This window comes from Doryrhamphus excisus, chromosome 11 (assembly GCF_030265055.1).
Source record: "Doryrhamphus excisus isolate RoL2022-K1 chromosome 11, RoL_Dexc_1.0, whole genome shotgun sequence".
In the NCBI taxonomy this organism is placed as follows: domain Eukaryota; kingdom Metazoa; phylum Chordata; class Actinopteri; order Syngnathiformes; family Syngnathidae; genus Doryrhamphus; species Doryrhamphus excisus.
Genome location: NC_080476.1, coordinates 7,504,613 through 7,520,826, shown reverse-complemented (window position 1 = coordinate 7,520,826; position 16,214 = coordinate 7,504,613). Strand labels below are relative to the sequence as shown.

At 40.9% G+C, this 16,214-nt stretch overlaps 2 protein-coding genes across 5 annotated transcripts in view; one reads left to right on the top strand and one right to left on the bottom strand.

Moving 5' to 3' along the window:
• LOC131138415 (voltage-gated potassium channel subunit beta-3-like) overlaps positions 1-7,198 on the top strand; it is a 29,176-nt gene extending 21,978 nt beyond the window's left edge. Inside the window, exons 6-14 of one of the 3 annotated variants that reach the window (XM_058087307.1) lie at positions 453-497; positions 612-655; positions 2,637-2,723; positions 2,790-2,875; positions 2,966-3,086; positions 3,172-3,266; positions 3,396-3,516; positions 3,637-3,725; positions 5,639-7,198. In XM_058087307.1, the coding sequence (XP_057943290.1) occupies positions 453-497; positions 612-655; positions 2,637-2,723; positions 2,790-2,875; positions 2,966-3,086; positions 3,172-3,266; positions 3,396-3,516; positions 3,637-3,725; positions 5,639-5,728 (778 nt within the window). In that variant the 3' untranslated portion in view covers positions 5,729-7,198. The remainder of the gene's footprint in view (positions 1-452; positions 498-611; positions 656-2,636; positions 2,724-2,789; positions 2,876-2,965; positions 3,087-3,171; positions 3,267-3,395; positions 3,517-3,636; positions 3,726-5,638) is intronic. The other 2 variants (XM_058087306.1, XM_058087308.1) reach the window with 2 other exon arrangements.
• Positions 7,199-10,027: 2,829 nt separating this feature from the next.
• LOC131138594 (sialidase-3-like) lies at positions 10,028-14,690 on the bottom strand. Of its 2 annotated transcripts, none has more exons than XM_058087647.1 (3): positions 14,482-14,690; positions 14,093-14,327; positions 10,028-12,871 (listed from the first exon to the last, which is right to left on the bottom strand). In XM_058087647.1, the coding sequence occupies exons 2-3, from the start codon at positions 14,315-14,317 to the stop codon at positions 11,849-11,851; spliced, it is 1,248 nt and encodes a 415-aa protein (XP_057943630.1). In that variant the 5' UTR covers positions 14,318-14,327; positions 14,482-14,690; the 3' UTR covers positions 10,028-11,848. The 2 variants fall into 2 exon arrangements, with proteins under 2 accessions (XP_057943630.1, XP_057943628.1); XM_058087645.1 differs by having other exon boundaries at positions 14,093-14,330; positions 14,482-14,689.
• Positions 14,691-16,214: the final 1,524 nt, after the last annotated feature.

Sequence of the window (16,214 nt, the reverse complement as noted above, 5' to 3'; positions counted from 1 at the left end):
TGAACACTTTTGGTCCCAGTATTGACCCCAGTGGTACGCCGCAAGATATATTTAAGCTTGCAGATGCACAGTATATTGTCTGAGCTTCACACATTTTGCTTCCTGTTTAAGTAGCCTTTGTGGCAATAAAGAAACAGGAAGGTAGTTTGTAAATAGATGTTTGTCTCCAGTTTAGAAAATTGGTAGTACTTTAGCTATTTTCACTTTATTTAGGAATTTACCTGTTTGAAAATGACAAATTACTCCTGCACGTCTCAATGGTTCCGCAATCTCACAAATTATCTTTTTTATGTTATTAGATAAAAGTAATATTGATTGTACATACGTAATACAAAAAGTAATATTGATTGTGATTGTATAGCACATATTATCATAAATATTGTATTTAGTCCAATAATTGTTGTTGTGTTTTCTTGAAACCAATAAGTAAATGATTCTTATGTCTTTGCTAGACGCTCAAGTTTTGTCATCACAACAAAGATCTACTGGGGAGGCCAGTAAGTATGGATTAATACTGTGTGTGCTTTTATTATTAATGAAAAGATAATGGTGTTGTTTTATGACTTGTGGTCAGTCTCAGATGATCAGAGTGTACTTTTATCTCTTCCCAGAGCAGAGACCGAGAGAGGGCTCTCCAGAAAGCACATAATTGAAGGTAACGCATCATCACATTGCTTTTTTATAACAAGCTATCCGGTATGAATTAGCGGCGCGGGGTCGAGTGAGGGGACAAAAGCTCTCATGGAAAATCCATCTTTTTGTCCAGACGTTTAATCGTCTCTTCCTCCGCAGCGTAACCCTAAAGAAGGCTACTTTGTTTGTTTAGTGAGTCGTGTGTCATTGGACTGTCCAATTAAATAAGGATTTGAATGGGCTGTCTGAGCGTCATTGTCATGAGCCTTTTGAGGTCGTTACGTAACAGGTCAAGTTTGTGCAGCTTTTAACGTTTGCACGGCATGCGGGGACAGCGCTCATACTTGGGCTTTTAGTTGGCTTTAGGCCTGTCACTGAAATGTAGACAAAGATGATGACACACACTCCAGTTTGGAACGCAGGATGAACCATGACATTTGACAAGAATACATAACAGATGCAGTTTAAGTCAGCATATCCCTTCTAAAAACAGATTTGTTTCCGCCCCAGCAGCATTACATTGTCCAAATTCCTTTAGGGTCAGAGGTTTGAAAAAAAAGTTTCTTCCACATGAATTCCTGCACTGAATTCAAATGTCAAAAAATTAGACTTTTTTTTTCCCGCAAGCATCGTCATCTGACATTTGTCTTTTTTTTCTTATTATAAAATATTTCTCTTATCTTAATTCAGCCTCAGAACAGAGACACAATATTACACAAGATGCAATATTAGCTCTGAATAGTGCAGTGCAGTGTAGCAAACAACAACTTCAATAATAAACATATTGATATTTGTTCAGGCTAAATTATTGATAAAGCTCCTCTATTTCATTTAATCTTATTGGATTACACATGTGCACCGAATGATGTGCATCTATGCCCACAGTGTGGGCTGAGGGTTAAATAAGAGAATTTCCGTTAACTCGTTATTAAAGCATTATTAACATTTTAATCTTAGACAGCCCTAATATTTTTGCATTGCATCATGTGGTATTGTTGTTTGGTCTAGAGACAGTGCCACTGAGAAAAAGACAGGAAGTATAACTGGAGGTAGCAGAGATGAGGATGCTGAGGTTCTCAGTGGGAGTGACCAGGATGGATAGGATCAGGAACGAGTACATCAGAGGGACATTACATGTTCGAGGCCTTGGAGATAAAGTCAGAGAGGCCAGATGAGATGGTTGGGTCATGTCCAGAGGAGAGATAGTGAATATATTGGTAGAAGGATGCTGCGTTTAGAGCTGCCATGTAGGAGGCGTAGAGGAAGACCAAAGAGCATCATAATGTACAGTATCATTTTGTTGTATAATTTCACAATATTCATTCATTCATTTTTCTACCGCTTTTCCTCACGAGGGTCACGGGGGGTGCTGGAGCCTATCCCAGCTGTCTTTGGGGAAGAGGCGGGGTACACCCTGGACTGGTCGCCAGTCAATCACAGGGCACATATAGACAAACAACCATTCACACTCACATTCATACCTATGGACAAGTTGGAGTCGCCAATTAACCTAGCATGTTTTTGGAATGTGGGAGGAAACCGGAGTACCCGGAGAGAACCCACGCATGCATGGGGAGAACATGCAAACTCCACACAGAGATGGCCGAGGGTGGAATTGAACCCTGGGTAAAGAGCATCATAATGTACAGTATCATTTTGTTGTACAATTTCACAATATATAGCATCATTTTGCATTGTACCGTATTTCATATGGTATTATATAGAGTAGATATCATATAGTGTGATGTACCATGTAATTTATAATATAATGTATGATCACAGGGTATAGCAGGTATCATTTTGTACTATATAGTAACACTTCATATGATTTAGTCATATGGTGTAGTTTCATAATGTATAGCATCTTCTTGCTTTGACTCATATCATTTGGCATTTTATGATTCAATGTCTTGCGGTATCGCATACTACAATTACATAATGTATCATGCCATATGTCATATCATACAGTATTATTTTCTAAAGCATGACTGTATCAATGACAGGTTTAAGAGGATCTTTATCAAGATTGCAGCTAGATTACGTGGACATCGTTTTTGCTAACAGAAATGACGTCAACAGTCCAATGGAAGGTGAGTAAGAGCATGTGTAACGTCCATGAGTAAAGTGTAATCACCATTTGAATATTATGTTTGCAGAGATTGTGCGTGCCATGACGTTTGTGATAAACCAGGGCATGGCAATGTACTGGGGTACCTCACGCTGGAGCGCCATGGAAATCATGGTGACCGTCAATTATGGATCCACTTGTCCTGTCAGTTCATGAATGCACTGATGGAGTAATCATGTTTATTTATTTCCTTTGCTGCTTCAGGAGGCCTACTCAGTGGCCCGCCAGTTCAACCTGATACCACCTGTATGTGAGCAGGCAGAGTATCACTACTTCCAGAGGGATAAAGTGGAGGTGCAGCTTCCTGAGCTCTACCACAAGATTGGTATTTATGCATCCTACATTTGAACAGGATCTAATCTGCTATTTTGTTCAAATAGACAATGACAAGCTTCATTTGGTTCCTTCAGGTGTTGGCGCAATGACTTGGTCTCCATTGGCTTGTGGATTAATCACAGGGAAGTACAGCGACGGAGTACCAGAGTGCTCCAGAGCAGCAATGAAGGTCAGTATCATTGGACCGACGCTCCCCTGGGATTCTTCTCAGTGTAATTCTCCACTTAATCAGTGAAGCGTTTTTTGTGAGAAATCACTAAAAAAAGCACGTTTTTTTTTAAACTCAATTTGTCTGAAGGGGTACCAATGGCTTAGAGAGCGGGTGAATAGTGAGGAGGGGCGCAGGCAGCTGGCTAAAATAAAGGAGCTCCACCTACTGGCAGACAGGCTGGGCTGCACCGCCGCACAGTTGGCCATTGGTACGGATGCAAATAACTATTTTGCACATTTTACGGAGACATCCTGCTGTAACATTTAAAGCCAAACGGTGGTTAACATAACCATGCAACACTTTTCTAACTGTTGGCTTTTTTTTCCAGCCTGGTGTCTTCGTAGTGAGGGAGTCAGCTCAGTGCTTCTGGGTGTTTCAAACACAGAACAGCTACTGGAGAACCTCGGTGCCCTCCAGGTAAGGATGCATCATGGTGATTGATATGCAGAGTCCAAGTTGTTCCAACCAATAAAGCACATTAGCACCAATTTGGAAGGGTAAACCCAGTGTGTCTAGCTATACCCTTTAGGTACTACACAATAGAGATGCTAAGTGGCTACCAGTTTTCTCCAACGGTTTCTCTGAACACCCTGTGACGGCTCTGTCATGTCTCAAACCAACGCAAACACCACATTCTCATCTTTATCCAATCAACATACAGAACTTACCCAAGATGCATTCACAGTCAAGATGGATTTTTCACTCTTTACCCACTCGGGTGTTAAAAAATAGCATGTTGACCTCTGGTATAGCCTATCATAACAATGGCATGACTGAGAACTGTTGATGACTTCTCCGCCACTGCTTTCGTGTGTTTGTGTACATGCTATGGACATCAATGAGAATACCAGACAGACATAAGTGACCAATCACCAAACAACATTTTCCACATTTTTTTCTGCAGTTTAATTTGTAATGATTAAAAATTAAATCTGTTCTTTTAAACCATGATCAAAAATATTCTCACAGGTTGTGGTTTTCTTATATTCTTGTATATGAACATACAAGTTAGGTTAATCGGAGACTCTACGTTGTCCATGGGTATGAATGTGTGAGCTGTTGTAAGCTCCAGCATACCCTTGCGAGCCGAGTGAGAATAAGCGGTATAAAAAAATGGTTGGATGGATCTTTTAAGTAGGTAAAATACAATGGAACCTCTAAAATCAAACACGGATATTACGCTTCAATGTATTTCCATTTAGACTTGATGTCTCCCATAGGAAATCATAGAACTAGAGACAAGTACCATATTGAGTGGAGATACCGTGTGTTGGCTTTCTTATCAATATCCAACACACAGATATTGTCAGCACTTCATTTTCCATACAGATACAGTATGTCAGGACAGTCGGATCTCAAATTGATGATTGATTGATTTAGAATTGATGTCTCCCATAGGAAATCTGAGAATAGAGACAATTACCGTATTGATCAAAATAAATGTAGACCGATATCTGATATAACGCTACTGTCCACTGCTTTATTACCAATACCGATATTGGTATACGACAGTGATGAAGCCTGCTTGTATGAGAGGCAAAACATCTTCGAAGACAACCTGAACAGCCTGAGTGTAGCCTAATCCTCTAGTCCTGTGTAGTCCACATAGGACAGCTTGTCTTTGAACATTGATCATAGGCGAAACATTTTCTTAGACTGCCCGAAGAGGCCGAGTAGGCTACATCAGTTCATACTGTAGTCTGATCTTGTCCTGTCTAGTCTTTACTCAAATACTAGTAGGACAAATGAGACTAGAGCTATCCTATCTAGTCACTGAGCATGAACCAATGAGAGGAGATCAGTTTGTGCTCAGAGACTTGGTAGGATAAGATCAAAGTAGAGGTATCCTACCTAGTCTTTGCGTATGAACTAATCGACGTTCATGGTTAGAGATTTTGTAGGATAAGATCAAAGTAGAGGTATCCGACCTAGTCTTTGCTTATGAACTGATCGATGTTCATGGTCAGAGACTTGGTAGGATAACATCAGAGTAGAGATATCCTACCTGGTCTTTGTGTATGAACTGATCGATGTTCATGGTCAGAGATTTTGTAGGATAAGATCAAAGTAGAGGTATCCTACCTGGTCTTTGCGTATGAACTGATCACCTCTCTACGCTGACCTTCTCCTACCACATCTCTGAGCATGAAGTAATGAGAGCTACTATAACAACCTGAACAGTCCAGTTGCGACTGATTCGATGCCCTGAGAATACAAAGACAACATTCGCTGGCATGTTCAACTGTTCAACATTCGCTGCGGTATTTGGCTTGGACATGGAAAAGAGGAAAACCAACACCGGCATCCCGTCTTCTCTTCTTCCTGTGCAGATTTTATCCCAAATGACCCCACAAACTGTCAGCGAGATGGACGCCGTGCTGGGAAACAAGCCACACTTGAAGAAGGAATCTCGCGCTTGAGCATACCCGAAACAAAGAAGACAGGCTTTGGGAAACACTGCTTTTTCTCTGCTGTATACTCAACAACTTGCATGTTCTCAGCAACATTACGCTTCCAGAATGAGCGCATAAACCACTGTGCGCGGTACATTGTATCATGTATGGATAAAAAAAAAATCTCAACATATTCACGCTCAGTGACAGTGATAACTATGTCAACAGTAGAGGAGGCCTAAGACTATAGTGGCTGCTTGCAAAAAGGAGAAGATGACACGATTGTCTCTGTGCTAAAATGCAACTTGACTCTGTTAGTGGTGCTTTCACTGCACATGGGAGTCTCCAAGCCCCCTTTACTGCCTGAACTCTAGTAGCAGCAGCAGCAGCAGCAGCAGTACGAAGGGTCAAAGGTTACTAGTCATGTGTTGAGCCCAGTATTTCCCATCGTGTGCATGTGACAGGTCTGGCACTGCTTTGCCAACTTGGGAACAGTGGATCACTTGTGAAGCTAAAAAAAAACAAAACAATAAAAAATCACATGCTTTTTAGAACTAGGCAGACGACTGAATGCATTTCAAAAAAAGTAGCTGAAAGATGACGATGAGTACTTTCATGCATTTTGATCTTATTTTAATGAAGTAAAAAAAAAATGGGCGGGGGTCACAATCTTATTTACCAAACCTGCTGCTGTCTTAGCAGCGTCTTTTTGTTGCTCCCACTGTTCCTAAACTGTGCGCATGTCCCTTTAAGAGAGGAAATGCCCCCCTCCCCAATGTGGCATGGCTTTAAATGATATGTAGATTTGCAATGCCCTTGTAAACCTGGTTTTATGGTAAATGATCAGGTGGTTTGGGTATTGACTTTGAAGAATACTGAAATGACAATTAGAGTACATGGACTGATCACAAAGGGGGCGATTTAGCAAATGTATGATTTTATTTTATTTTTTTAATGGAAGCTTTTCATAGCTTCTGTAATCATCTCTCTGGGAATTCTATGTGTTTTTGTTCCCTTGTTTACTAGCATCTAATACTGTATTTTTTTTTCCCCCCACGCCTTTTTTCCTTTAGTTTTGGGAGCGAGAGGAGCTACGTTCCTTTAGGCATTTCCCATGAAAACGCCTACCGCAGCTCTCTTGGCTATGGTAGTGTTTTGATGACATGTTTAGGTTGGCACACAATTAACAGTGTATATAGTTTGTCAGCGAGATATGCAGTACTATCCAAGGGTTGATTTAGGAAACTTCCCCTCTGTTATTCTGTGATCTGAGTGTTGCGTCCAGTGTACATGAACTATTCCATCCAACCTATGAAAATGTAAACTTTGCCTGCATAACTTCTATTTTACTGTCTTGCAACAAAGAGAACGTGTGAAAAGAGGCAACAATCCATGCTGAATGTACCGTGTCTGTTGCTGCGTCTAAAGGGAAAGCACATTACATGACTTAAAGGGAGCTTCTCTCTGTTGTTGTCTTATTTATTTTACACAGTTTCTACACAATGGTTCACGTACAAATGCAGGAACTGGGGGGGGGGGGGGTCATTTTTATGCACGAATAAGAACAGTACAAGATGGTAACATAAGTAAAAATTGTTATCGAATTCCATTTTTGCGTCATACATAATGAACAATAATATAAACGCTTTGTTTTTGTTCCCATTGAATTCAAAGATGTATAACTTTTGCACAAAAAGGTGTATCTGTCTTATGGAGCATTCACAACAATAATGTAGGTGTGGCATATCTGAATGACGATTAGACAACATAATAATTGCATGTGTGCCTTAGGTTGGCCACAATAAAAGGCCTCTCCGAATATGCAGTTTAACTGTACCGGGCCACCATTTGCCTGATGATATGATGACGATATACGAGACTCATCAACAGTGGCCATAGTCTACTATTTTGTGCTCATTTGTCATTATATAAAATGTATAAAGTCTGCAGTCGTTGGTTACAATTAAATGCTATTAGAGTTGAAGCTAATATTCTTTGACATTGGACACACTATGGGATTATGTTCATTTAGAAAACACACACAAATTGTGTTTTGAGGACAAGAGGTAATTAGTATAATGACAACATTAACATTAATGTGGCACAGGCCTCACAGCTAGGAGACCCGAGTTTGATTCCACACTCGGCTATCTCTGTGTGGAGTTTGCATGTTGTCCCCATGTATGCGTGGGTTTTCTCCGGGTACTCCGGTTTCCTCCCACATTCCAAAAACATGCTAGGTTAATTGGTGACTCCAAATTGTCCATAGGTATGAATGTGAGTGTGAATGGTTGTTTGTCTATATGTGCCCTGTGATTGGTTGGCGACCAGTCCAGGGTGTAACCCGCCTCTCGCCCGAAGACATCTGGGATAGGCTCCAGCAAATGAATGAATGAATGACAACAAAACAAAATAGTTCAGGGACGTACTCATGAACAAAATATCCACCTTATGGTTTCCCGGTGGGACAAAAACGAGCTCCAAACTAACCACATTTACTTGTTTGCTTTAAAAACAAAATGTAGAAAGTCAGATTTGAAGTCCCGAGTCCAAGAGATAGCTGCTGCCAATGAAAAGTACAACCAATGAAACTTGGGCAAAATGTGTGAAAAAACTTAAAGATGCAAGAATAGTCAAACGGAGATACTGTAGGTTTGGTAAGGGAGTGATCAAACATGCTGGCATCTATTGGTGTAGTAGACAAGATACTGCAAGCTAGTTCCCCAGATCTACGACAGTGGTTTTGTTTTTTCTTCTGAGATCTACTTAACAAAATGAAAATAGCACTAACTCCCCTGCAGCGTCTTGGAACGCACGTTGGGGACATTTAAGACAAAATGTATTACTCCATCATGAGGAACAGAACTCACCACAAGACATTTGTCACATCACCAGCAAACATCTGTTTTGCTAACACGGGTGAGCCTCGCTGAATATCATCAGAGCAAAGACAACATAAGCGTGTGTGTATGTGTGTGTGAGCCAACCTGTGATCAAGATGATCATATGTGCTGAAAATTTGTCACCACAAATACTCTGCAGATATAAAAAATAGTGACTCATATTGTGAGTCATCCAATCTGGGAAGATGCTGGTTGGATAAAGTGATTTTTTAAAAAGGACAGCAGGAGATAAGCAGACCCATCACTAGGAAAGTGCACTTTATGCTTTGTGCAATTTCATTAATTTTTAGCACACACTCACACACACACACACACACATAAACGGTAATTACTTTGCCATTTTCTCCATCTTCATTCTAATCATGGATGTGTAATCATGGATGGAAGACACAATTCAAATGTGTCATAAGAAATGATTTGTTATTTCACAATGTCACTTCTCCAAAAGCCAGCCAAATTATGCAGATTTGGTTCCATGCCGTCCTTCCTCACTGTGGATTCTAAATTGCCTGGCAATGACAGCAGAGGAAAAATTCAAACAAAGCACAAGGATGAGGGAAAAAGTCCTTTGCATGATATATCTCCATTTCACGATTCTAGCTTTGCTTTGCTGCAAAGAAATTTAACAGAGTACAACTGATTAATGGATTTTCAAGGTTGGAAGGGAAAATTTTCTTAAAGGGCCATACACTGTTAATTAAAATATATCCACATAGGCTTTCATTTCTCCAGTAACAATAGTGCTTTACAGATGGTGTTGCTATGGACTGCAGACACACCTTGTAAACAAAGACATTTCCAGTTAATCAGGTATATGAGACTGACGAGGTACATTTGGTCAAAAGGAGTGGAGTCCTAGTTTTCATAGTACAGTATACTAAGAAAACATGAGATATTGTGGTCACTAGGCAGCAGTAATGATGCAAAATACTGAGACATTACATTAAAACATGTGGTATTGTGGTCACTAGATAGCAATAATGATGCAAAAGACATTACATTACCTAAACACTACATGAAGTCCAAAAAAAAGGATCTCCTCTCAATCAATGTGGAAGTGGTTTAGAAAAAAATAAGTTAGCTCACCAAATTGCTGGCAAAAGGGCTTCTTGAATCCCTGCTGGGTTAACAGTTGAGTAATGTGTTGTCAACAATAAATAATAGGAGTGTAAAGGTGTCTATATGGATGTCTACAGGACACTAATTTTAAAGAGAGTACTTAAAAAGTCATAACCAGGTTTTCTATGAATGTATTCCATTTATTAAGACTGAATCCTTTTCCACCGAAATTCATTTAACGCAGTCGGGTCTGGAACGAGGGACAACTGTACTTAACAAGTACTTTTTTTTTTATTGGATGCAACTTGACATGTAGACCTCAGAGAGTTCAAATGTACAAAAAAGATGAGGCAAGTGATTAGATGATTATTTTTATTTTCTCAAAAAACAATCATGCAGCTTTGTCACTTTGCACAACAACAAAAACGGACACAATTGAAGAACCACTTTAGAGATTCTTGCCTAATGAGGACATAAAAGTGACTTGTTTGATTTTTATTTGTGCAAATTCTGCCCTGCAATCGGCTGGGGATATGTTCAGGGTGTGGATTAGTGCAAATCTTCTAAACGAATTTAGTAGTAACAAATGTATGCATTATTGGATTTGATTGAAAAAAGTGCATTCAATTTCTTACAAATATGGCACACCACAAAGTATGTTTTTATTACTAATTTTGCTGGAGTTTGCTCATGTTGCTGGGAAAATATTGTCATAGTAAATATAACAATCCTCAAAGTTTGATTTAGTGGTTAGCATTCTGGACTTCGGAGCAAATGCCTTGGGTTCGAATCTCCACGAGTAATTATTCATCATGAATGGCATCCGGAAGATACTAAAGTGCACAAGCCAAAATCAGTATGCAGATCAAAAGATCCGCTGTAGCGACTCTGAAATCAGGAAAAAGCCGAAAGAAACAAACAAAAACTGAATTATTGTGAAATAATGTCAGTCAATCAGGAGGACAAGCATACATGGACAGGTAAATCTAAATAAATATCTAGAATTGCCACTTCATTGATAATCTAGATTGGTTCTATTCTCTGGTACAAAGGCTGCGTGACAGTACGTCAGAAGGCATTGGAGGAAAGCTGGACTCCATAGAAGAAATGCTAGACTCGTTGATTAAAAGAAAATAAAGAGAAGTCGGAAAAAAAAACTACAGCAGGATAAAGACAGCTTGTCAAGCATCCACACAAAGCTTGTTAATGACGGCACAGCATGCTTTAAAGCAATCATTTCATTCCTTCCATGTGTATATCCTCAAATAGTGGCTGGGTATCTTTTGTCCATTTCAATAATTGCCTCATGTCTGACAAGCATTCTTGTCACGGCCATGCAGCAAGTGCAAACCTAAATAGACATCACAGCACAGGTTACATCTTAACTGTAGGTATTTAGTACCTACATTTTTAACATTTGTCTGCACTGTTTTGCATGTAAAACTATAATTATTCTCTATAGAATGTATTTTTTTCTTCTATTTTGGGTTTCTGGAAGAGATTAATGGGATTGACATTACTTCCCCAACCTTTTGGAAGAAATTAATAACAAAAACACTGTTTTGTTTTTATAATGTCCATCCATGTTTTAGTTTCCAATTGAACTATTTTCAGTGTCACGCCAAAATGTACTTTCAATGAGAAACATAATGTCAGTGTTCTGGCACTGTACAACCTGATCTGTCTGTTAATGGCAGAATAGCGCTGGCAAGTATCGAACTTTATCTAACGAGGTCTGATTCCAGTCTGAAGAGGTAAAATTCCATGTACTTGTTTGTCTTCACACTGTCTGGTTTTACTACCATAACTTGGCTGTGCATGTCTGCTTTGGCTCACTGCTCAGGCCCATCTGCCTATTATATGTGACGGCGAGGGAACCGTTAGTTCCACCTCTAATTGAACTAAAAACATGGAATAGAAAGTGCTAATGTGAGGTATTCCACTCCAATAGTAAGAAAAGCAACATGGCTACTTCTACTCTTACATATTCTTCCCCAGCCGCTATTTGAGGTTATAATGTATTAGATTGTTGATAATTAGGGCTGAATTCAATAAGTAAACATCCAACCAGACGACTCCTGCATGCACGCTCATCTCCACAAAGAGGACCAGTAGCAAAGACAGAGATGTTAGCCTAGCATCTTTCATGCTTGGATTTCAAGTTTGCAGAAGCGACAGCAGTCAGTCAGGACATCTTGTCGTTGTTCTTCCTGTTAGCCTGCATAACATCTTTGAGCGTAAATGCCATGAACGCAATCTGCTCCGATTCACTTTCCTTGCCGCACTCCATCAGGCACAAGAACTGATCCTTGTCCCGGTCGTAGGCCAGGTCTGAGTACCCGCTGGGCCCGCTGTTGAGGATCCTGGGCTGGTCCCACCCTCTGGAGTGCAGGGGGGATCGGTTCAAGTAGACGCCCATGTCCCGCCTGCTGTTCTTGCTAGTGGGGTGCATGAAGAGGAGCCAGGTTTGGGTGTCTGGAGACAAAGGGACGTCCCCTTCGTCCCCTTTGTTGCACACTTTGCTCTCATCATCCTCGTTGGGGATGAACTCCGGGGCAGGGAAGCCTATGATGCTCCCTTGGCAGCCGTGAGGTTGCTCCACCAGTTCTTGGGCCTTGCGGGGTTTGTCAAAGCAAATGCCACTGTCTTGGCTCAGTGCCTCACGCCGGTGGCCTCCAAAGGTGCGAGCGTTGCAGTAGAGATGACTTCCACCCTCGTGATCTATGATCTCGGCCATCTCACACTCACATGACTTTTTACGGAGCATTTTACCCATGTGCCACGTCTTGCCAAAGTCTGTGCTGTAGAGCGTCAGTGCGTGTGGGTAGACAGTGTAAGGAATAGGGAAAGAGAAGCACTTGTACGGCATGTAGTAGGCATAGGCTGGGATGATCAACCTGCCGTTCTCCAGTTGCAGACCGTGACCCGGTCCTACCGCAAACGTGGCCCAATTGCCGATATCTTGTCCAATCACGCTCTCTGTAATGTCCTTGAGCTCACTCCAGGTGCGGCCGTCATCGCCACTGCTGATATAGCAAAGACGTGCTTTGTTCCTACCTGTGTAGATCTGCCTGTTCTCAGAGATGTTCCCCACAACGCAGATGAAGAATAAAAATACGGTGCTGGTGTTTTTCTCAAACACTGGGCAAGGATTCATGGTGCGATAGGCTGGCAGGCATGCTGTTGACAGATCTTCGCTCGCCATCCACTGCAACGACAGGACAGCGCTTCAATCGACTGGCTGGACACTTCATTAGGTACACCTATACCATCTACATATCTGCTGTCTTAAAAGATAATAATCCTCTCTTTTGACCTTGCATTATATGTGAAATATAAATCAAATCAACTTTATTTGTATAGCACTTTTCCTGCAAAGACATGCAACACAAAGTGCTTTACAGAATTAAAACGATTACCACAATTAAAAGGAAAAAACAAAGAAACAAAAGAAAGCCCCTCCTTCCCACCCTCCATACTAGACCGACACACACACACACACAATCACACAATCACACACAGTAGGGAGACATGGCATGGCACTGAGGAACAAGGAAACGCCACCTTTGGGGCCGTCCACACTGGGAGGAGCTGCAGGCCGTGCCATCGGAGGACCAGCACCCGGGCCCCCCGACTCCAACAGACGGGCATACCCCCACATTAAAAGGGAGGAACCCCCAGCCGGCCGGGTCGAAGGGAGCCAAGGATGGCACCCCCTCAGCAGACCCGACACAGCCCCCAGTGTGGAGGACCCCTCTGAGGAAACATAATAGTCTAAATGTCTCCTTTTGATATAACAACTGCTGCAATTGCTGTTGAATGATTGGAACATCACTCCCTCACTTTATATCGCGTTTTTCTTCAAAAATTAATTCATGAATGATCATTGTTTTGTAACCTGTTGAGCCATCCCAAACTTCTTTCAGGGCTCACTTCCAAATGTGCAAAACTCATTATCTGAAACTTTGAAAATACAACATTCTAACTACATTTATAGGTCAGAAAAGTCATAATTGGTCTCCTTTAAATATACTGTATGTCTACAATATTGCGTAATATGAGTGTTAAACCACCTTTACGATACATTGATGAGATAATATTTCTCTGATTATAGCTACTATATTGGGTAATACAAATGTAAAGGTGACTAAAGGGGTGTTATTTCATGTCTTGACACTTCTACCAATGTACAAACAACGTATTTAGAAGATTGTACACAGGTTTACCATGCCATAACTACAGAAATATTCCATATATTAATATTGAAATCTAAACTGACTTATTAAAGTCAAGTCTTCAACCAAATAACCACGTATAAACAAGGAACGACTGAACAGCGCTGTATGTAAACAATAACATAACATCATCTTGTCTCTCAGCAGTAGCGGAACATTTAGTATTAATCAGGTGGTCACTTTTGAATAAATACCTGAATAGAGCCATCGTCGTTCTGCACCCCTCTTCTCATGACAAGATGTTTGGCATCACTGTCACAAGGAGATGACCTTTTCTCTGCAAAGGCAAGGAAGGTACCACAATGCCTCAGATAGATGAGAGCAGGGATTCTGTAGGTGATGCCATCTGGCTCCTTTTCAAATAAAGTTGTCTTTGGTGGCTCATCTCCTCTGTCAGCTTTCGATGGTGTGTTACCCATGATGCACCAGCTGCTGTAAGAACATGCAACACGTTCTCATAGCAAGTTCCAGCATTTTCGCTTGGGCGCACACATTCAATAACGCAGTGTGTGGAAGAGTTCACAACCTCAAACGTGAGGTCATTGTAGAACACGGATGATTAAAAAAAAAGAAAAGTCCATACCTTCACTTGTCACTCCTCACATTTGTCAACCTTGAGTTCGTCGCAATCGACGCACTGTCTAATTCTATTAAGTGGACCAAAGCGCTGCGGCGAACATGACACTGACAGACAGACACTCACAATAGAAGACGACACGAAAGACAGGAACTACTTCCTTGTTTCTAACTACTTCCGTGTTTGTGTCACAACGCAATCCTTAGCCCAAACAGGATCCACTTTGCGCATGTGCAAACGTTCAGACTCCTTTTTCCTTTTTTTTCTTTATGGCGGGTCGAAAACAACGTTTTACTGACACCTACTGTACCGGAGTGTGTATCGTTATGGTGAGTACATAGCATACATAGACTGTACACCACACATGTACGGATATACATATCAAAAAATGTATTTACAAACAAAGGAGAAAGAGAAGGGGAAAAGCACAAAACTATGCATTAATGCCTAGCTACGTAAACTGTTCTACATAGTATGTCCCATATTAGCTGTGCACGTGTGCAATCGCTTTCTCACTCTCAATAAACCGACAAGACAAAAAGCAAACAAAAAGCATATCAGAAAGTTTTCAACCAAAGTAAGCCCAATAGTAGCTCTCTTAACGTCCACCCTGGTGAGCATGTTTATCAGTTAAGATCCCATATTTTGGCTAAAATTTTCCCTTGGCTTGTGTTCACCTGCTTGGGTAGCAAACAATATGGGGTTAACTGAGATTAATTGAGATCTATAAGTCTGGAAAAGGTTTAAAAAGCCATTTCTAAAGCTTTGGGACTCCAGCAAACTACAGTGAGACAAGTGACATACCTGCCATGATATTGCATAACATCAAAAAAAGAAACAATGGAACTGAAACATTACCGTAACAATCATCAAAAAAAAAGGACGGTGGCTGAGAGACATACCTGAAGCAACCTGTAGCAACCCTACAAAAGATCTGCAGACAAGTTCTCAACTGACAATTGACTGATTTTGAGAGCCCACCGGATCGTGTTGCTAAAAGGAAAAATTAAACAAGCAATGTCTGTTGCACACGAAATGCATCAAGGATTTCTAAGAAGTACATTTTACTGGCCAAACACAGACATTGACCTCAAATTAGAAACTGCATTAGCTGCATTCTAAATCATCCACTACATGAAGATCAACCATTACAACCTTTGGAGCTACCATTGCCATGCATGGACAAAGTTGGGAGTGGACCAATAGAAAATCCAAGGAAGCATCTTGTCAAACTGACTAACTAAGGAACCGTAACTAGGAAACCCCGCTAGAGATTGTGCCACAGTTTGTGGCAAACCGGTTTGAAAGTTTCCTCAAAACAAGATGGATTGTTTTAATCGTTACCTGAAGACATTCAGAGCTGCCAGATGTGAAAAAAAGAACTGAAAGAAGGAATTACCAAAGATTCTGTTGGCATATTGTACTATACTCCTCACAGAGCGTTAGGAGAAACACCAGATTATCTGATGTTTGGAAAATGATGTCACCAGATGCTTGGTTAAGGAGCGGGAAGATGGGGACATGATCTCACCAGAGACCCCAGCAGCCCATGGAGCCCATGGAATATAGAGTGTTTTTAAATATAGTAGTGTTATTAGATAGATAGATACACAGACAGACGGACAGATTGTGTCTTAGGCCTACTAATAAGCAAACTCATTACTGCCATCTTCTGGACGGGATATATTATGCGTCCAAGCTGTTGCTAGGAGATGTATAGCACACTACAGTAACAAGTT

Coding starts and splice junctions, on each gene's coding strand:
- LOC131138594 (XM_058087647.1), bottom strand. CDS start 14,317: ATGGGTAACACACCATCGAAAGCTGACAGAGGAGATGAGCCACCAAAG. Junction 12,872..14,092: donor ACGACGATGGCTCTATTCAG/GTATTTATTCAA, acceptor CTGTCGTTGCAG/TGGATGGCGAGCGAAGATCT.